Consider the following 23,341-nt stretch of genomic DNA (forward strand, 5'->3'; position numbering starts at 1 on the left):
TCTCTCTCTCTCTCTCTATCCCTTCCTTCACCCCTCTTCAGATCTTCTTCTCATAACAGGGGGGGGGGGGGGAGGGGGTTCATATATGATTTATATGCATTATTGTTGTTATAACTAACATTCTCTTATTTTTACTAGAATTTGTCACACCTGTTGCTATGCCCGATATCCTGATATTAATCATCATGATAAACCTTTATTGATGCCCTGGATTATTTCATATGCCCAATAATGTTGCATTTTTACTGATATTAATGTATCATTACTCATTCATGCATCAACTTTATCTATTATGTTTGTCAACAAATCTGTAATTTCGACCATCTGCCCACAAATGATTATCGATATACCTTTAAAATGAATAAATATATAAAATAAATAAATTGACAAGACTCAAGAAACATGCTTTTTGACAACAATAAGTACACTGTATAGCTCATATATTATGATAGTAAAATAGTGATATGATAGAAGAATGCCATGAAGTGTATAACGAATGTAATTTGATTGTCAGATAAAAATTGAAAAAAGTAGTAATATGCAAAATAAAAGCAGTCTAGATCTTTTAAAACATACAGAAATTATACAGTATATAGTCCATAGGTCTCTAATTGCATAAATATTTATAGATTGAGGTGCATAGTACGTATATATTACTATAAAACAAGTCTATCACAATAAAAGACATATACAATGTAATTTTCAATATAAAATAACTCCATAAAATCATAAGAGTCATGATAGAATGAAAAATAAATAAGTGGAAAAGGTTACATCTCAACATGTATTCAATGAAAGAACTAAAATGAAAAAGAAATAATTAAGGCACATAAATAAATTCATGTATTAAAACGTAGTAGAATAATTGCTTTTAAGGTCATATTTACCTTACCCTATATGGGGCCACCAGAAATACAAACTTACTGCCTAAAATATGGCTGGAGAAAATGATTTTTCTTAAAATGTGCCATTGGAATTGTTTTATAAACAGTCAATCCCGTCTATAGCGACCGCCCAAGGGAAACACAAAAAGTGGTATATGTAGACAGGTTCCTGTAGTATACATATTTCAATGAGAAACCATTTACAAGGGAAACAAAAATGTGGTCTTTGTAGGCAGGTGGTCACTAAAGCAGGTTTGATTTTAGTACTGAATAGTTTCATAATATATAAATTCAAAATTCCTGAACCCATTTTGAATTTCAAACAGAAAGACAGACTTTCATTGTCAAAAAAGATAGTTAGAAACACCAACAGCAATAGGGGATTCAGCCAACCAGTGATTTAAAATTCATACACAAGAATACACAGTCATTTTTTTAATATAAACATATGAAGATGGAAGATATTAAATCACAAGTTTTGTGTGGAATTACATGATATAGCATTCTTGTGCCCATGGAATTACATGACAACAAAATCACATATATGTAGAAGAACATGTACGAAGCTGGAATGTAGAAGTATCAAGAAGAAGAGAATCAAGCTAATTACAAGTGAGGTAAATGGGTACCTGGTAGGAAGAAATTCCTTGAATGCTTGAGCACAAATTCATTTTAGCTCGACTAAAGCCGGATTAATAATAGGATTGGACAACAGTATTAATACTGATGAGGCTGCACTGGGTAAACAAGACATAGTGTTATTTTTATTATCATCATTATTACTATTACATTTAATATGAAGTATCAACCTGATTGCAAAATTCATTATCATAATAATGTCAACTTATAAAGCGCACATATCCATTCTAAAAGACTGCTCAAGGCGCTCTGTACAATATCAAAATAATTGTAAGATATTAAAGCTACAACATTAATTTCACTATTTGGACACAAAAATCAATGCTGAATTATTATTTCACTACATGCATCTGGAAATTTCTGGTATACCTATACATATAGATCTCATCAGGCATTTTATCAACTTTGACATGAAGACTTCTGATAGCCATTTTGGATGAAAGTTCTGGACGTGTCTCTGAGGATATTTAACCTTTCGCTGCATAGAACTTTAGCGAATCTGGACCATCAGCAAAATTTATGAGAGTGTCATTCGCGCAAACATTTTGAGTTATACAGTACCTACATCTACTGGTGCACTCAAGGTCATTTTTGACAGGTTGATTTCTTAGAGCCATTTTAGATGAAAGTTCATGATGTGTCTTTGAGGTTTCCTCAAGTTAAAGGGTGTCATGACAATGACATTCCTACCGACTGGGTCGCTGATTGGATGGTGCATTGGAGTCTGGATAAGGTTTGTTGAACCATCTCCATGGAAACGCTACCGGTGTCATTCCGCATCATCTGAGATACCGTTGAGAAGGTATCTGTGCCTCCCGCTCCATAAAGTACACTCCTACATAGATTAAAATGTTTGTAAATGTTAGCAAAATTCAAGAGGACAGTGATCTAACATTAGCTCCTGCATTAGTTGCCCAGGGATTTATATGTTGTTGTTAATCAAAAACACATTTTTAAATTGTATAGCTCTCACCTCCAACAACAAAATCTCAGGGATCATATCTCAGAATTATCCCCATCCAGAGGAAAAAACGACCAGTGTATAAATCAAATGTTAATATAATGATTTTTGATTTAACAAGTATGGTTTATGAGAAGAATGATTTCAATACTATCAACAAAAAGAATACTACTTTGTAAAGCGAATTGTGGGTTGCTTTGATATTGCAAGCAAAAGAGGCTACTGGTATGTCAAATACTCTGGAATAGATTAGATTGGGAAGTCTACAGATACAGCATCAAAAGAGACGGTGAAAAGGAGCTACATCTTCTACTCACCCCATGGATCCTCCGACGCCGTTATCAATGAATGAACGCTCCATGTACATCAGACGACTGTTTACCATCGTCATGGTAATAGGTGAGTCTACAATGGAGTCTGATCCAATCACCTCCTCCAGACCCTGAACAGCTGTCATGAAACCTGTGGCTGCAGACCTCAACATGGCTGTCAAATCAAAACAGAGACATATTTTTGATACGGTTAAAAAGGCTTTATAAGCAAATGCAACCAGTACAGAAAGACCATCTACCTCCAGGTACAAAGAATCAATCTTGTGTTTACCTTGAGTGCTACATGTGTTTCTCAATGGAACATGCAGTATGGAACACATTTTAATCACAACTGCCAATACAGACTCCATTGAACAGTGTTCAGTAATGAGTTTTTAAAATATAGTAGGTGTACTATAGAAAGTCACCTTAAGTCCCTCTGCAATAGTTCAGCCAGAAGGGATTAGACCTCCATGTATGGTCACTGACAGGTGGTTATCTCATCAAATCAGCTCTCAATTATATAAGAAAAAGGGGAGCAGGTGGGACCAATGGTCACCGATTATGTATTGCTTGCTATATAGGGTGCAAGTAGCTTTAAGTAGTGCAGTGGGGCTTTAAATTAAAGATAATAACAAAGAAAATGAATGGTTTGAACAATATCTTTCCAATATAGAAAACCTGCCAGCCTTCCACTTGAACTGTCATCCAAAGACAGATATTTAAAAAAATACGATAATAATATAGCGCTTATACGTCGGGAATATCCAAGTTTTTTTACATTAAGAAACATTATTACCCTGGTCATCGGATTCTGGCTTCCCCGCACACAATGTATGCACTTTCTCCACTCTCTGCGGAGCATTCCAACAAGAAGTACTAGGCTCAAATTGCTAAGCATACCACATTGGCTTTCGCATCCTACCGGGTACCCATTTAACACCTGGGTGGAGAGTGGCAAATGTAGATCAATGTCTTGCCAAAGGACATTAGTGCCGCAGCGGGACTTGAACCATGGACCTTGTGATCGACAGTCCGGTGACGTATCCACTCGACGACGACACCTCTATCTATGTAAATCTATGGTGCTATCACAAATGAAATACATTGAAAGGGTTAATCGACTCACTCATCGTGTCATCTGAAGACATTGTTTTCCTCTGATGACATTCTACTGCTAAGAAAAGCTCCAATGTTATCTACATGGGCCATGACCGTGTCTGCCATTGCACCAGCATCTAGACCCAACAGCTCATTATCAGCTAAGGAGAGAATCACTTGAGTGCCAAGCTGCGACGATGATACGCCCATTATCATACCGCTGGCAGTTGGTAACATCTGATTAAATGAAGATTATCTTGTCATTTACAATGGACCAATTATTTGGAATAATCTCCCAACTAATCTAAAAAATAGTAAGACCCTAAAACAGTTCAAACGATTACTTAAACCACGGATATTAAACTCACATATCCCTGCTTAAACAACACCTACTGAACTCGTAATTATAATATTTTGTTGATGTTTCCTATCTTTTCTTCCTTATCTTTTTCATAAACTTTGATCTTTTTTGTTATGTTTTTGTTAAGTTTTTCCTGTAATAATTTGTTGATATTTTCTTACAATGTATAATATGTTAATTATGTACTTGTTATTTGTTAAGGGGTCATTTTCAACAAGCCAGTTTAGTGCTTTTTTATGACCCAGCCACTATTATTCATATGTATATATTATTGATTTGTAAATGTTTTTAAAGTGGAAATAAATTGAATTTGAATTTGAATTATAAAATGATAAGAGAATGGTTACAATATAGTGTTGTACAACACTTACTCCTGTGACAATAAGTCTGCATCAATTTCCTACAGTAACTAAAATCTCAACTTCACCCCTGGCCTATGGCACTTAACCCTAATCCTAAACCTAACCCTAATCCTAAACCTAACCCCTAATTCAATTGCAACGTCAACGTTAACCCTAAACCCCTCACGATATTAAATTTTCAAGCCCTACATCCCTCATAAGTTCTAACCATACTACTTACAGGGCTGTCAATATCCTGGTTACTCATGATCTCAATACTTGCTGAGGGAATACCCACTGTGTGTGAGAAGGGGACATAGTCACCAGACCCTCTCAATGCATCAAGGTTGACCATGGACGATATGCCAATCTGCAAAGAAACAAAAACAAGTTGGTAATAATGATAATCATAGCCTCAATTATTACTATGCATCATCATCACCACAATGATTATAGTTATCATCATCAGCTTCACATTGAAAACATGACAACAATCATAAACATTTGAACCATTTTATCACTGCCATCCCAACCTAAAACCATCCCTATCAGAACTATCACCATAAATCATCACCATCATTCTTAACTACCATCACCATCTATACCACCAGAACTACCACAGACATCTCTCTGCATTCATTATCAACATCCCAAGATCCACCATCCATATTGCCATTAACATTATCATGGTTAGCATCATCATCCAGATCCTCCCCATGGCTACCATCATCATCACCAAGGCTACCATCACCATCATCACCACAGTCATCCCTATCAGCACCATCATCACCATCATCATCACCATCACCACCATCACCATCATCACCACAGTCATCACTATCAGCACCATCATCACCATCATCCCCACCACCATCACCACCATCATCACCATCATCACCACAGTCATCACTATCATCACCATCATCACCATCATCACCACAGTCATCACTATCAGCACCATCATCACCATCATCACCACAGTCATCACCATCATCACCATCATCATCACTACCATCACCATCATCCCCACCATCACCACCATCATCACCACCACCATCACCACCATCATCATCATCATCACCACCATCACCATCATCATCACCATCACCATCACCATCACCATCACCACCACCATCACCATCACCACCATCATTACCATCAGCACCGTCACCACCACCATCATCACCATCATCACCATCACCATCACCATCACCACCACCATCACCATCACCACCATCATTACCATCACCACCACCATCACCACCATCATCATCATCATCACCATCATCATCACCATCACCATCACCATCACCATCACCACCACCATCACCATCACCACCATCATTACCATCAGCACCGTCACCACCACCATCATCACCATCATCACCATCATCATCACCATCATCATCATTATCAAGGCTACCATCGTCATCACCATCAGCACCATCATCATCAGCACTATCACTATCATCATCATCATCATCATCATCATCATCATCACCATCATCATCATCATCATCATCACTATCATCATCATTATCACTATCATCAGCACTATCACTATCATCATCATCATCATCACTATCATCATCATCATCACCATCATCACCATCATCATCAGCACTATCACTATCATCATCATCATCATCACTATCATCATCATCATCACCATCATCACCATCATCATCAGCACTATCACTATCATCATCATCATCATCACTATCATCATCATCATCACCATCATCACCATCATCATCAGCACTATCACTATCATCAGCACCATCATCATCAGCACTATCATCATCATTTTCATTACTATAGTTTTCTACCTGTTCAGCAGACTCCATGATAACTCCTCTCAGCATGGGTGATGTCTGTGTGTTGAGTACGGTACCACTTCCTCCTCCTGCTAGATCAATATAAGCTACAGCTCTATCCCTCAGAATCAATCGATTTTCCTGTAATACAAATTCACCATAATCATGTCATTTTGTTTCCTCTTTTGTAGGGTGGGGGAGGTGGGGACATTAATTTACAATATGTATTGCACCTCTTCTGAATCTACTCTGAATTAATAACAAAGTACTCTTTTTGTTTGTCTATAATTATTGGACACTATACTTTGAATTAATATCACAGAGTACTCGTTTTTGTTTGTCTATAACTATTGGACACTGTACAAAAATCTGCATCTGTATTTTAGCCAAGTAAGATTGTATAAGGTCAACGTATGAGTGTGTAGGAGCTGGTGGTTATATTTTGTATGTCCCCCCCTGCCTGTTCCATGTACAGTACAAGCAAATAAACATGAGAAAAAAAGAAAAAAAGTTTAAAATGTCTGTGATGAGAAACCTACCTCCACCCACTCTGTTGATCCCACTTGGCCGAACTCTGACCCTTCCCAAAGACCGACCATGATGGTACGTCTAGGCATCCATCCATCCTCCATCATCTCACTGATGACCCGAGCTGACTCCATCACCGCTGACGACGACCCTGGGGTCACCATGGAGGTCATCATGCTGGAGTAGTGACCTCCAAGCAAAACATACTCATCTGATGAAAAAAAAAAATTTAACAGTGATCTTGAGCTTAACTTACAGGAATGCTAGTAACATGTAACATATTTGACAGGTAGCCAAAGTATAGTTGACAGTGGAATTTGGTTCATTTTTATACAGAGATATATCATCTTTTTGGACATCTTAAATCACATTTTATTGCTTACCGTATATCACTAAAAAAAAAAAATATATAATATCAGAATTTTGAGTTATTGGATAAAAAGTGATTTTGTAATGCAGGTGTAGAATGCACTTCCATAGAGCCTGGCCTGAGTTATTTTTGGGCCAGGTGTGCAATGGTTAACAATAATGGATACATGTTCACGGCAATAAATGTATCAGCAAATGAATACACATAGGTAAATAAACCATACAACAGAATTCTGGAATGTGATGAATTATTACAACAATAATCATATACCTAGATGTTTTTTGAAGATTGTTTTTATAAAAAAAATGATATTACATTTTGGTACATTGTTACATACATGTATACCACATTTAGAAGATAGGATTTACTTCCAAAGAGCTTTGGATTATTACATCGACTCTAGCCATGCTGCCATAGGGCTCTCAAGCATTCAAAGAATTTCTTTCCACCAATACACACTTACCTCACCTGGGTTGAGTGAGGCAAATGTAGATCAACTAACTTAGCTATAGACTTACCCGGATACTCTGAGCCCTCTATGGTTGCTACTACATCGTAGATAGGCTTCTGAATGACGTCATTGTGAACATCTAATTCTACAAACCATGGCTGTCTGCCTGGAAAAGATGAAAACAAACAAAAAGATAGCAAAATAATAACAACAGAAGCAGTGATGATTATGGTGGTGGTGGTGATGATGTGATGATAATGATGATGACGATGTAGGTAATGATGATGATGATGATGGCGATGACGATGATGATGATGATGATGATGATGTAGGTGATGATGATGATGGTGATGACGATGATGATGATGATGATGATGATGATGATGATAATGGTGATGTTGATGATGATGATGATGGGGATGATGATGGTGATGGTGATGGTGGTGGTGATGATGATGATGATGATGATGATGATGATGGGGATGATGATTATGATGATGATGGTGATGTTGATGATGATGATGATGATGGGGATGAAAATGGTGATGGTGATGGTGGTGGTGATGATGATGATGATGATGATGATGGGGATGATGATGATGATGATGATGCCATGGTGATGTTGATGATGATGATGATGGGGATGATGATGGTGATGGTAATGGTGGTGATGATGATGATGATGATGATGATGGGGATGATGATGGTGATGATGATGATGATAGGGATGATGATGGTGATGGTGATGAGGGTGATGATGGTGATGATGATGATGACGACAACGACGACAACGATGACGGCAATGATGATGATGTAAATTGCAAAGTGAAAGAGATCAATGATTATATGTCTCCTTTAGCCAAGTTACCGCAATGTGCTCAAACAACCAAGGAATTTCTCCCTACTGTTTAGCCATGTTAATTTCTCCAGTTAGGCTTACACATCACATAAAGACTTTAAAAGAATAGCTCTTCGGTATCTGTTTTTTAGAAGGAAATATCAAATATTTTTAGTATCTAAATATTAGATTCAATTAGGCTCTCTTGTTAGTTTGTTTATTAGGTAAATAGTACCTCATTTCTTATCTTATCTTGTGTTCCTTTTTTTATGTGTTTTTATGTTACATCTGTATTACATCTTGTTTTCTTGACGGGTTGGCCTTTTACAAGGCCTATTTCCTTTTTAGCCACTGTCTGTCTCACTTTTTATAATTTATATGTATTGTCATATGTTTGTCTGTTTATATATGTATTTTTCATCTGTTAATCTATTGAGGAGAAATAAATGAAAGTTGAAACTTTAAAATAACTGCCTTACTCTCTCCTGTTAGACCTATATTATAGGTCACATTGAGACCTCCAATCCAGGAACCATCAGCAGGTATACCAGTCAGGTTACTCAACAACATGGCTGCTGTTGCCATGGACACAGGTTGTATGGGAATGCTGGGAAGGTCGACAGAGTTCATGGAAGCTCTGAAAATTCCATCTAAAGTGAGGGGAAATAGCAACAGGTGACTATAAGTGCATTGTCCCATATGCATAGGGTATAATTCAAATTTTAGAAAAAGTTTATTATAAGTATCTAGTGGCTCCTTTTTTATAGTACCGGTATCTACTTGTCTGATGTGGTCCCAAGTTTTATACACCTCTTGACTAATATCACAAAGTTTCAAAGATAAACATGAGCAACATGAGCAAAAAAGATTCTGAAAAACTTTTCAAAACAATCATTGGCATAGTTTTCTCAAGTGAAATATATTGATTTTACACCCTAATTGGCCTTGTGGCCACTGCTGGGAGAGGGGGGGGGGGATAAAAATATAAGATTAAATATACAGGTATAACCACTGCCCTTGAAATTACTATGGGGAAATGTACATGTATGTCTGCATTTCATCCTGTTGAATATGAATCTATTGGGTTTATAATGTTGCACATGCACGTAACACATATTTCCATAACATATAGATGTAATCGCGCATCCCCAGCCTAAGTACATACATTGTATATCAGGATGAGAATTAATCAGGTTGATTTTCATTATACAATACTTTTAAAACACTGACCTACAGCTGGACATCCAGGGGTCAGTGGGTCACCACTCATACCAGACATGTCAGGGGTCATCACAGAGGTCATTGGCATGTCAGAGGTCATGTCAATAGGGTCAGGGTAGAGAATAAGTCCAGAAATCCCATGACTTGCAGCAACTTTAGCCTACAAATAATAAAAAATGATGAAAGTGCATGCCTACATCAACAGTCGATTCATAAAGTGTTGATAATTTGCCTTATGAATGACCTGATCCAATGCCCTACTCTGTCCATGTTCCAATTCACTTGATCAGAGCAGGGAAAGAGTTAAATGATAGTTCCAAGAAGAACATATTCTTTGATGTTAATACCTTAATCACATAACTTCTATGCAAGTGCATGTATAAAGCAATGAACAGTCAATTTCAATTGTTTTGGAAAGTGTTGCTATACTTTTGCCACATTCTGTCTTATATGTTGGAGTTGGGGCAATTTGTGTGACATACCAGAAGCGAGAAACTATGTCTTCAGAAGTACTCAAGCTTCATGGTGAATCAATATTACGGACCCAAAGTATTTGTAATATTATATGAATATGGTGTTCATGTAACGCTGGTAAAAAGAGAAATGTGAATTAAGCAAAGACTTTGAAGAAAAGCAACTGAAATAAGAACGATTCTGGCAGGGCAGTACTATATTCATTGCATAAAAATGTTCAACAGATAATTTCATCTTCCATGTGTAGATGATCTCATACGGATGTTACATGGACACCATCATATTTTTTGCCCCGACTTTATGGAATGACCCACTGGTTACCTGATCTGTAGCACTACTCTGTCCCTGTCTAGCAAGACCAATCTTGCCTGACATAGCAACACCAAGATCTGTCAGAGCTTCAAAGTCTGCTTCTCGCCCAAAGTTCAGATACACAAGGTCCCCCTACAAAAGTAGAAATCAGATTCAAATGAGTTGTTGGCTAAAGAAAACAGGGAATTTCAAAGAAGTACATAATTAGGATAACTTAACAGTCAAATCAATTTAAATAAACTTAAAACTCTTAATGTTGATGGTGTGGGTTTGTATGCCACCACTGCCAATGCACAATAAAGACGAGACTTTCTGAGAAAACTTTAAATTCTTAATTTAAGACACAAATAACGAACTGAGGAAGGTAGATCACTACTAAGTAAGTGATGGCTAAACAAGAGTCCTTTCTTTAATGAATTTTTTTCTACCCTGTCATCATTTTAGTTTTGTCTCTTCAGAGTGGTCCACGAAAAAACAATCAAAATTAGAACATGGAAAAAGTATGACCTAATGCATGTGAAGCACGAAATGTAAGGGCTATGGTTCTTAGATACACTCTGTACAAACTGAGATATAATTTTTAAGGATTCATACAACAAATTAACAACTACTAATTCATATAGTAGCTGAGTTTCAAAAAAAGCACAATAAAATTCTAAACATGTTGCTGTTGTGGACCACTACGCTCTCACAGTCTCACTTCTTTTCTACCTCTGACTCCTAATATATACCAGGGAGTAGAGGGGGAGTTTTTGTCCCTTTTATTTTCCGTCTTGCTCTCTCTTCCTTTCTTCATCCCCTTTCTCTTTCACTCTCTCTATATATATCTCCCCTCTCTCTCCCCCTCTCTCTTTTGCAATCACATTAAATGGCGTACACCCCCCCCTCCCCCTGTGTACAATATAAAGATATGTAATATATTTACACAATTCATGGTATATATAGCTCATGAATGATTTACCTGAGCTGTCCCAGAGGCTGTATAGGGTGTATAAACAGGCATGGCTTGAGACCCTCCATTGGTCAGCACCATTGAATCCCCGCTGGTTCCAATAAGGACAGCTCCTTGGTCACCAAAGGCCACCTGATCGCCTGCAGACACCTGATCACCAGAGGACGACTGTGCAGGCCTCCCTGGAGCGATGTTATAGTCTGGCCCTGCGTCCTGTTGACCCCCGTAGAGCTGAACCATCTGTAGGGTATTCCCCTGGTAGTCCATGGAGCGTATGCTGCTTCTTTGGGTCATGTCCGGGTAGGAGAGAAGGACATTGTACATGGAGGTCGAGACCTTGAACCCCATAGAGGTCAGCTGAGTGACCAGGGTATCGGTCAGGTTACCTGTGCAAGAAGAACGTCCTATCTGGCACTGTTGACTTGTGTGTAACCTGGATGAGGGAGGGGATGGGGGTAACGATAAAGATCAGTAGATCATGTAACACCTGGCTGGAATGCTCCCCAGGGAGTGGAGATTGTGCACACATTGTGTGCAGGCAAGCACTGAATCCAATGGCCGGGGTAATAGTATATTTGTAAAGCGCTTAGAGACACTTGTATTAAGCGCTATATAAAAATTAAGTTTTATTATTATTAATATTAGTTAAGGTTCAAGAGCCTCATCAAAGCAAATGAAACAGGCATCTAGCTATCTTGATTGTACTAGCTGACAACAGCTCTCTTTTACCCACTTATTACTCCACAACCAAGTTATTTTTATCATTCAAATCAACTTATTGAGTGAAACAGCACTTATGATTTGGCATTCATAACACTTTTTTGATCTAATATTGTTTCTTTTTTAACTTTTTTTTCTTCTCCATTCATTATTCTGGAGTGTTTTTTCTCTTTTCATTTCTTTGTTGCTTTTTATGGGTATTTCATATCACAGTACTCAAATGAGTTGGTGATTAAATATATTTTTCAAGTGATTGTGCATGCACTAGAAACTAATATTTAAAAACTGTAAATAAACGATGATCGATACCATGAATGTAAAGAAATGAAATTAATGATTAGATTTCAATTTTGGGGCGGGATTTTATATACTTTGGCAATGTATACTTTATCACATATGTGGACATCATATACATGTATTTGTGTGCCAAGAACAATCAGTTTCGATTTAATAATAGGGTCCCTTAACAGATCGATACAAATCATTCAAATGCCTGTCAAAAAGAGAAATCACTCAGCAACTACCAAATATATCAAAGGCGAAGGGAAATAACCCTTGATATATCTTGTGAAAAGAATTCCCATGCAGGAAATGGTCAGAGATAGCTCATGTGATGTAAAATATTTCTCCCAAAAACCCCACGCAAACATATGCGTACTGTACGTGGCATTGGCCTACAATTATGCGCTAATTTGACGGAGCAATGGGAATATTGTTGAGGAATTAACCCCCAAATTTTAGAATTTTAAAAATAATTCATGGCATTATGAGTTTGGATAAAACTGGTGATTTTATATCATTTTCAGCTTTATAATTTGTTTGTCCCTTTTAATAGTTATAAAGTTTTTCTTTTCTGTGTTAATGAAGGATATAAATCAAATAAGCCATGCACTGTGACAAGCATTTTCTTCAGGATGTTTCCCTCAGAAAATAGTGCTACACCAGTCACCTCAGAGAGTTCATAACTTCAATGCATGGTATATTTGATTATTGGAAGCCTTCAACATTTTCTCACACTTCATCACGTGGTCTCAAATTGCAACACAATGATGGTTCCCTCGTGGTTTTATTATCCATACCCCTGATTATTTTATTGAAGGACTATTTCCTTCCTCTTTCCTTGTTTGGAAACTTTATCATATCAAATGGAAGTCCCAAACTTAAATGGGGAAGAAGAAAAAAAATGATTTGGTGTCTATCGACAGGAAGTGAGTGTTTCCAGAAACGAGAGAGACTGGGTCGTTTGTGAGATCATTATCAGTTTCTTGTGACTCAAAGGCACATGTACATGTACAAGCATGTCTGGAGGAACTGTAAATAAAATAGATGCTAGTAAATTATATTTATGTATTTTATGTACCTCATGTATACCTGCCAACCTTTCACAAATAAGAGTACAATAAGGATAAAGCTATGCATTTTTGTAGAAGTTTTCAAAAGAAAAAAATGAATCTAAGGTTCATAACATTAGTTTGAAAGCCCCCCCCCCCCCTATATTGGAATCATTCCTTCAACATAAGAATGGTTGGCAGGTACACATCTTTGTTTATATTTGGATAGAATTAGCATCTCTAGAAGGGGGATTTCTGGATAGAAATCTTGCCCAGGAACGACACTTTGAAAGTGCTGCTGGCCTCTTTTCAAAACAAAAGGGAGGTATAGGTATAGGGCGTTTCAGCCCCTCCCCCCCCCCCCCCCCATCACATATCAGTCTTCTTCATCAAATCATTGCTATACAATTCAGTGAGAAGATAATCAATGATGTACATGTATATTGGATTAGTCAATATAGAAACAGGATGTGCGGTACGTGCGCAAGATTCTAAAGTTATTTTCAAACCTTTCCGGATGATGCTAGAGTAGGTCTTACTGTGAGTGATAGGTTCCATGGTAATATTAACCTCTGGAATAATAAGCATTAGATAGCGTGCTGGGTTTAAGCTGATGGAAGGTTTTCCAGAATTTCATCATATTCAACAAATTAATCAATAACACAATTGAAACAAGGAAATGGTGAACAATTTGAAAGCAACTACTTGAGGTGGGGAAAACTTGGTACTTTCTTTAATAAGCAAAGTTCTATTAATATCACAATATAATGTTATAAATTTGGCAGGATCATGTCAAGATCCTACATTATGTGGTCTGGCAATATGGCAACATAACTAAAAAGGCCAAGCTAATGACATATACAAGGACAATTTTTTTATCAGCAGGAAAAGGTGCTAAAGCCCTTTATGATGTCCTTTAGGCTGCTTTACTGTGTATCACTCAAATTTTAGTTACCAGTATTTTCAGACAGCAAAAATCTTGTTTGTCTTAAAAAAATTGAAATAATCAACAGGTTTATAAAATGTGAAAGGTACATACCACAGTATTGTAAAATTATTGAATTGATTTTTAATAGCGTGGTAGGGGTTTAAAATTCATTGAGTATTGGCACATGTATAACTCACTCTTCAATACTTCCAATGGCAACAAGATCCATTTTTGAAAAGATAAATGTTCAATGTTCTAAAATTACCTTTCATACTCTCCTATACTGCTCTGTGTCACACTCCCTACAGCCTGCTGGTGCATTGTTCTCCTCTTTGTCGTTGTCATGGTAACTGATGAGTTTGAGACTGCATAGTGGGTGAAGAAGCCAATGAGAAAGCCCAAAGCGATGGCAAGAAAAACACATGCCACAGCACCGATGATCCATAACAACTTTCTTGAGCAGCAACAAACCTTGGAGTCTGCAAGGTGATAACAATAAGAAACAGATATTAAACATCACTCATTGATGGACAGGGGACAGGGGGGTGAGACATATTAATAGCAGAGCCAAAGACTTGTTCCAGGAACTTTACGCTCTATTCTGTCCAAAGATCTTTGGAAGCGCATAGAGATGTTGTATAATGTGATATGCGCTATACAAGAACCGAATATTATAATTATTATTATTGGATATACGGTTGTGACAAGGTTTCAGGTTAGGTTTAGAAGAAACAAGAACAGGCTATTTGCAATGTATCCTATATCAAACAACACTGAAATGAAGTCTTTTGAAATTCATCAAGGTACATGCAGCAAGGTACATGCAGCTTTGGTGTCACAAAAGACCACAGGTGCATGTATACCAATGGACTGCATCAGGGCAATCAAATCCCATCTTTACCCTATCTTGGATCTACAGTAGCTATATACCATCAATTTGGAATAATTCTTTCTTACCTCTTTTCATGAAATGATTGGACAATACAATATTGATAGTTGATATCTTCTCAGAACTTATTGATCAAGCTCTTTGACTCTTCAGATCGATCAATAACGTTCTGAGAAGATCATTATAGATTTTATCTATCACAAATAAACCATATTCTCACAATCACTTTGTGAAATGAAGTAAAAGAAATGATTCCAACTTTATTGGCAAAAAAGGCATTCTAAGTAAAGATGCCTGATGGGGAAAATAAGAAATGATGGTCGGTCAGATGCATTCCCTGAAACAAAACTTTTTCTTGTTGTACTGTCCCTACAATTCCTAAATTGCCTTATCAATTTTTTATCATTGTTATGTTGAGCTCTGTAATTCAAAAGGTTTCACCTCACCTGTAGATTTCACATGATGTGTATTTCTGTGGTTGGGATTTGAACCTCCGCCCTGCATGAAAGCATCTTCCTCCATTTGTCCATTGTTCCATCTATCCTCTGTCTTTGAATACAGTTTTGGATTGGCTTGAAGCTGCATCGACAGGGCAGCCCTCACCGGTGAATGCTTCGGGGATGACATATCCAGTCTTTAAACGTTGTGATCCTCGGAGTCTTTGACAAAAGTCACAGCACAAAATGTTACTTTTCAATAGGAAAGTAAGATTTCTCCTTTCTTTTAATTCCTTAGGGGGTGACACCTAACTCAATAACTTTAGAACTTGTGAACTCTGAAAAGTCTCGGCAATGTCTCAGTATTTATAAAATGTACCGTTTCTCCTTAACTCTTTGATAGGAAAGTGATATTTCCTGTGTTTATTTATGAAGTTTTTTTCAAGCTCTCTCCAGCTAAACTGCTCTCAAGATTAAACGTTCTTTGAAGAATCTAAGACCAACAAAGTCTTTGACTGGTCACAGCATAACAATTGACTTTCCTCGCTAAGTAGCTCTTGTTGTAAAGAAAAAGTGAGAATTTCTGTGTTCTTTTGATTCCCGGCCTGTTGAGTGTCTGTGGCTCAATAGCTCTCCGTTCTTGTTTACCTTTATTCAGTCACCTTTAAGAAACCTACTGTGAGTCCGTAGTAAACGAGTGGAAGCTAGTAGATGTACTGAAGCAGTACTGCTTCATTTGAAGCTGAAGACAGTCTAGCCTGCCTTTACAAACTGGGGATCTTGTTATGTTAGGCCAAAAGGCTCCTCCAAATACAAAGGTTTTTGTTATTTCTCCCTGAGAACAGTATCCAACGTATCTCATTCAGGACTGACTGATTCTTATCCAGAAGGGTAGACATCAATCAATTAAATTTCTTTCAGAATGTTTCTCTTGTTATTTATTCTCCTAGCTGTAAGTTAGTGGAACGATTGACAGATCTCTTATCTTGAAGTGATCTGAAAGTGAAGAGAGAAGATGCAGCATATAAATTGTTAACTGAGAAAAAAAATCTGCTGAAATTATTATACTATATGGGTCTAAGTATAATAGGAATGTGCACTCAGACCCTCGTGTTTTGTTCCGATACAAATTAAGAAGTAACTGCAAGTTTGGTGGAACACTGTATTGAAGCGAATTAATGAAAACCACACCACAACTCAAAAGCAGAATCACGTGGAACGTATGCCATTAAAAATATACAAAGTTAAGAATACCATTTAAAATATATATTTGTAAGAATTGGACTGCCGGTATATATACATAGAGGTGCAACATATAATCTCATATGTGTAGAGTCAGAAGGTCAATAACTCATGATTTTACATAGACTTACACCCTGTCTGGCTCCTAACAGAAAATATATTAAAGGCACACTGTCCTACTTGTAGCTACTTGCTCCCTCTATATAGAAAACTTCCCAAATTGGTGCCTGTTGGTCCCCCATGATCCTTTTTTTCTTATGTTAAATGAGAGCTGAGTTAATGAGATAGCCACCTGTCACAGTGACCTCGTTGGCTCGCTGTGTGGTCTAATCCCTTCTAGCTGCAGTAGTAACGCCTACCTTTAAAGGGAGGCTTTACTACTTCATTAACATTAACTCAGCTCTCATTTAACATAAGAAAAAGAGGATCATGGGGGACCAACAGGCACCAATTTGGGAAGTTTTCTATATAGAGGGAGCAAGTAGCTACAAGTAGGACAGTGTGCCTTTAAAAAGAGAAAATTACAATGACTGTATGAGAAAAAGAGAAGGGAAGAGAGAGACAGAAATACGGATGGAAAATGAAAAACGAAAAGGAGAGCAAGATGACAGAGAAGAAAGAAAGACAGAGATGAAGGAAAATATACAGTGAGAGAAGTAAAATTACATTAACAAAAATAATACATATATAAAAGAACACAAACAATTAATAGACAGTTAACCTAATGTTAACCTGTCTGAGTTCATAGACCAAGATGAAGTGAGACCAACTCTTTACTATTAAGTATAGACCACAGTATACTGGTAATATCAAATTTCAAAAGTTTTTTAAGGACGAGCTATCTTTTACTTTGAAGTGATTTGTTATTGTGTCCTTAACAAGCCTTTTGCTTTCTATGTCTATAATTTTACATTGGTATGAAACCTTCAATTTCACAGGAATAAATACATTAATTGTAATCTGAATCAAAAAGCAATAGGCTTTCAACAAAATATGTATTTGAATATTATGTAGATTGGTAATTACTTCCAGAAGTAATCAAATCTTCCTTTACAAGGGAAACGCAGATAACATTCCCTTGGTATATATATACAGGTAGGGAATTCATGTGTGGTAGAAGGGTATAATCTATAGCCCACAAGGTTACACCAAATGTTTGAATCATTGTCATTGAAAAACAACTATTTAACTTACAAGGATTGTTTTATCATCAAAGTGGGTATTATATATTTCATGTGAATTAATTTCACAACGAGGGTGGGTATGTTTGCTTTCAAATAGGGAACATCTATAGCCATTTGTAGCCTATACATGTAAATATTTGAACATTCAACTTAAACCATTGACTCCTGGAACCGGGATGCTCCAGTATGAAGCCAATGGGAACTAAACAATTCTGTAGTTTAAGGATTAAAATGACACTTCTTGTAGAATAGGATAATTATCAGCTCTTAGATGCATGTAGTAAACAAACTATCATGATTCAGGAACAACAACAATAATAATAATGATAATACAACTAATATTAACAATGACAATAATCCAACAGTTATATATAATTTCTAACCGTCAGTACTACAGGGTACAGAATACCCTAGAAATACGAAAATAGGGCAGCATACATCAAAAGTCAGTAGTATTTTAACTAAAGAATGAAAAATGGTATTATCCTTTAATAGAGGACCACTGCATGACATGGAAGTCAAAACTGGAGACGTGGGAAAGCTCACTATTTCTGTGATTCCTGCCAGGTTTATGAATCGAGGACCAATCAAGCATGAAATCAGCTTGTTATTATTTGGAGGTACTTCCACTACTCCTTTATTCAAACCATACCAGGCATGAACCTAATATTATCAGTCAACAAAGGTATACCCACACTTATTCCAAGGTTACAAATATCATTGATTGTATTGCGGAACAGGAAATATCGCTTCTTGTATGAAAGTTTGTATACATTTTTAAGTCGGCCAAATCAGACTGACAGTTTAACAAAAAGATATCTGCCCAATACATTTGGCGCTACCTTTGGGGAATGTACATTGTTAAAAGTAAGTTGGAGAGCACCATTGCTTTAAATGTGGATTACAAGTAAACTGGTATAATACAAAATAAAATATGTTGTCAATCAAAATACTGAAACTAAACTTTAATATGACAAATGGTTTTTGAGATATCAAATCGGGGGCACTTTCAAAACTACCAATAATGTAAACAGAAAGAATTACTCATCATATGATCTGTTCAGGCTAAACAAATGTACAGTATAAAGAAACATTTTTATAAGAATCACAGTGAAGAGAGCATATATACAGACTAAAAACTAACATCATATAAAGAAATGTTGTATCAAGAAACATGTAAGTTTAAGGAGGTTAATTGACAAAGTGGCTAATCAACAGCGCATACTCACAATAAGCCCCCCCCCCCCCACAATTACAAGGTATAGTTCAGACGAGAGCAGGACCCTGATACTTTATTGAGTTTTTGTTTTTTGCTGAAACAATGCATTTTGTGTACAACGTTCAACACTAAAAGATAGGTAGTCACATATCATTCATAGCTATAAATAAATTCTGGTCGTCTGAACATGAGGTAAATCCTGAAAACTAGTTAACATGATCACAAGGTTTGGAGATATCAACTCAAGGGTAATTGCATGAGATCCTTTTGCTGATAGGAATCATGTATACACGCATGTTTGTACAGTTAGCAGGTATACACAATGCTTTTGACAATGCCTACAATATACATAGTTGATTCTGAAAATCTTGCAATCTAAATAAAGCTATCAATAGAAGAAAGAAAGATAAGAGAAGTGAGAGAGAAAGAGAGACGGAAAGAGAGAGATAGAGAGAAAGAGAAGAGAGAGAGAAAGAGAAGAGAAGAGAGAGAGAGAGAGAAAGAGAAGAGAGAGAGAAAGAGAAGAGAAGAGAAGAGAGAGAGAGAGAGAGAGAGAGAGAGGTGGATGGCAGAGAAAGAGAGTTAGGTCTCAATCATGTTTGTCATCCACAAGTTCTGATAAAACCCCAAACACTTTTACAAACACAGAAGAGGCCATAAGAAGGCAGGAATTCGGAGGCTTAATTTAGTGTACGTACGTACAGTACATGCAGAAAAATGGCAATTATCATTACCATTACATTACTAGTATTATTATCATTATCAGTTCAATGAAAATTAATTTGAGTGAAATTTGGAAAAGATTAAGAATTATAGTAAGACAAATTTTCTTTCACCCCCCCCCCCCCCCAGCATATAAAGTAGGTCTAATTCCTCTATTTGCCAATAAAATACAAAATCCTCATTTGTTCCAATTAACACACTAAATGAATGATACTTCAACTTTTCAAAATGACTCGGTAGATCATCACTCATTTAGGATATTTCTTGTCTTGGATGTCTTATCATGTCAATTTTACTCATAGTATATCAATTAGGCCTATATGCTATCCATATATCATTGAAAAAAGATATAGAAAATAAGAAATACACGGGAAAAGGAGATATATATAAAAATATAATAGATTTATACACATGCAGATGCAGATCAACTCACATGCACTCATGCACAGAGCTATATTATGATATTCATAACAGAAAAATTGCAAATTTGTCAATTCTCATCTATCAACAACATTATCATTTTCTTATTTCTATCAAACTCTCACTATCCCCTTCTATGTGCTGCTTTCACATAGACTCTATCACCGAACTCAACTGACAAAAATCACATTATCAGGAAGGAAGCGTCCCTAGATCAAAGCCACACGGCCGCGAGTAGACAGAAATAACCGTCTGATTTGGGTCATTTCTTTAATAAAACTGACATTTGTTGACATTCTATAATCGGAGGTCTAGTGGAGCCAGACGTAGTCTCAGTGGAACAACCGACGATTTATAGAGAGACTGAAGTTTTCGGTCTAGGCCGCGAGATGCTCTGCCACAACTGTAGGCCCATTAATCATGTAAACGATACAAGACTTCGCACCTTTTCTCCTCGCACACACAACCTCATCATCATCAACTCACTCACAAATTGATTACCGTTAACCTAAAAGCTATGTAATATTACGGAGATTCACATCCAGTATACTTACCCGAACTTCAGTCTGGACAAAGCCAAAGGTATGCGTTGTTTGAATTCAAGTAAACTGTTTGGTAATTTCGCAAGGCATTTCGCCAGGATTATCAGTTGTGCACAGACTGTTGGCACTGCATGCACTGTGCTGTATATGCTGCACTAGGTTAGCAGACGACAAGACAACGTATACGGCACTCGCAGGACGCACATGCACGCACGTTTGCTCGGCACAGTAGCACGATAATCTGCGTTACGTAATGTAAGACGTCATTCACAACAAGCTGCTTTATTATAGGGGAACCCCATTATTACGCTTTGAGTCATTGTTCCCATTCAAGTCAACCGTAAAACAATTGTGGTAGCTCAATGTACTGCTCTGGTAAACTTTCTAGGCTTCAATATGACGTTCACTATTGTATATGGCATTTCCTTGATATTTATAGCAAACAAACAACATTAGTCATGAATGAATCGGCATAAGGTCACCAAATTGCGGTGAGCGAGTAAACTCAAAATCATCCAAAGGGTCATCTTAATCAGCGGCTATAGAAGAAAAGAAAACATCACTCCAATAAAAAAGGAACCAAATGAGAGGTGGAGTGGGGAACGCGGAACTAAGCCCTATCCGGGAAAACGAAACATTATTATATCCATATATGGATATATGGCTTTCACTGTATAGACCAATGCCCTTTCATTTATTTATAGGGCCTATTGAATTTTAAGGGGACTTTAATAATAATAGGATATTTCTAATTATAATGGTATGTTTATTCGAAACCTGTACCACAAAGTCAGGGGCGGTAGAGTGACTTCCAAAGTGTGGGGGGCCGGCGGGGGGGGGGGGGCAACAAAAAGGGCGCTTACTGGAAAAAAGGGCACCTACCATAGAAAAACTTAAAGCGAAAATATACATACTTTTAGACATTGGTATATACTACCCCTACATTGTGATTACATTATCAGGGATGATTTCAATATTTCTCTTTTTTCTCTTTATACATCATACATGGTTTAGTTAGCATCATACTTGGGTGTGATGGCCCGACAATTCATGAGCGAGCGATTTGCAGTGCGAAAAATGACATCTTATAAAGAGGAAAAAAACAATTCTGATGGGGTTATAAGCACATTCTCATAACGGAAGACTGAAAAGACCTATCGGGGAAATTGCTCCGTTAGTCGCTTGAAATTAGGGGCGCTTTTAATGATGAGAGGAGGAGGTGAAACTTATCAAAAGGGATAAGACACTAAGAAAAGTAAAGCACAGTGCAAGTAGAAAGGTTAATTATGAGAGGCAAAAAGAGGCACTTAGGCCTACCAGGGATGAAAAAGTCACTTATGAGAATGAACAGGGGCACTTATAATACAGAAAAATGTGCATTAGTTGAACTTAAGGGCACTTATGGGAATGGAAAATGGACAATTATTGTAAAGGAAAATCGGAACTTGTTGAAGGAAAAGGGGCACGTGTCAAAATAAAAGGGACGCTTATCAGAGGTGAAAAGGGGAAGGGGCACTTTCACAAATTAGTTAAGGCACTTGTCAAAGTAAAAGGGGCACATTTCCTATGTTAAAAAGGGTACTTTTGGAATACTTGAGGGCCGCCTCTGCACAAAGTTACACGAATGTTTACAGATTTTCCGTACAACACATTGTTTCTCCCAAGTTCCGGTCGTCTCGCTATCCTTCTGGCTGAAGAAAGAAGGATAGGCGAGAGATGAGGCCGGATGATAAAAATACTTATGAGTAATGATTGAAATAGATAAATGGGATCGGGAAAAGAACGGGAAGCGTATGAAGAGACGTGATTAACAGGCACGTAGCCAGAATTTGATGTTTAGGGGGGGGGCGCACATACATGTAATCAGCGCTCAAAATACACGGGGGCGATGGGCGATTCGCCCCCGTGAGCTCCATAATCGCCCCCATCAGGTTGTCCACGGGGGCGATTGCAAAATTAAATATCGCCCCCGTGGAATTATAAAATAAAGATTTTCAGCGAATTGAATAATATTGAAAAGGATGCAATTCATAGTTGTTCTCGATAATTCTCACTTAACATATTCTCTCTCTCTCTCTCTCCCTGTCTTGCATAAAGAAAATATGAAAAAAATATTTTGCTTGAAAATTTTATCAGTATTAAACA

The 23,341-nt window shown here is 37.1% G+C and overlaps 1 protein-coding gene across 2 annotated transcripts; it reads right to left on the reverse strand.

The window, feature by feature from the left end:
• Positions 1–423: 423 nt before the first annotated feature.
• LOC100890803 (glutamate carboxypeptidase 2) lies at positions 424–21,381 on the reverse strand. 2 transcript variants are annotated; one of them, XM_030981566.1, is made up of 14 exons: positions 21,209–21,381; positions 15,876–16,088; positions 14,806–15,019; positions 11,571–11,994; positions 10,619–10,741; positions 9,833–9,983; positions 9,082–9,252; positions 7,832–7,930; positions 6,955–7,154; positions 6,428–6,556; positions 4,840–4,968; positions 3,925–4,133; positions 2,802–2,970; positions 424–2,358 (listed from the first exon to the last, which is right to left on the reverse strand). In XM_030981566.1, exons 2-12 carry the CDS (start codon positions 16,054–16,056, stop codon positions 3,933–3,935), a joined length of 2,022 nt encoding a protein of 673 aa, XP_030837426.1. In that variant the 5' UTR covers positions 16,057–16,088; positions 21,209–21,381; the 3' UTR covers positions 424–2,358; positions 2,802–2,970; positions 3,925–3,932. The 2 variants fall into 2 exon arrangements, with proteins under 2 accessions (XP_030837426.1, XP_030837425.1); XM_030981565.1 differs by having other exon boundaries at positions 15,876–16,862.
• Between the last annotated feature and the right edge of the window lie 1,960 nt (positions 21,382–23,341).

This window comes from Strongylocentrotus purpuratus, unplaced genomic scaffold (assembly GCF_000002235.5).
Source record: "Strongylocentrotus purpuratus isolate Spur 01 unplaced genomic scaffold, Spur_5.0 spur5_scaffold_12, whole genome shotgun sequence".
Classification (NCBI taxonomy): Eukaryota; Metazoa; Echinodermata; class Echinoidea; order Camarodonta; family Strongylocentrotidae; genus Strongylocentrotus; species Strongylocentrotus purpuratus.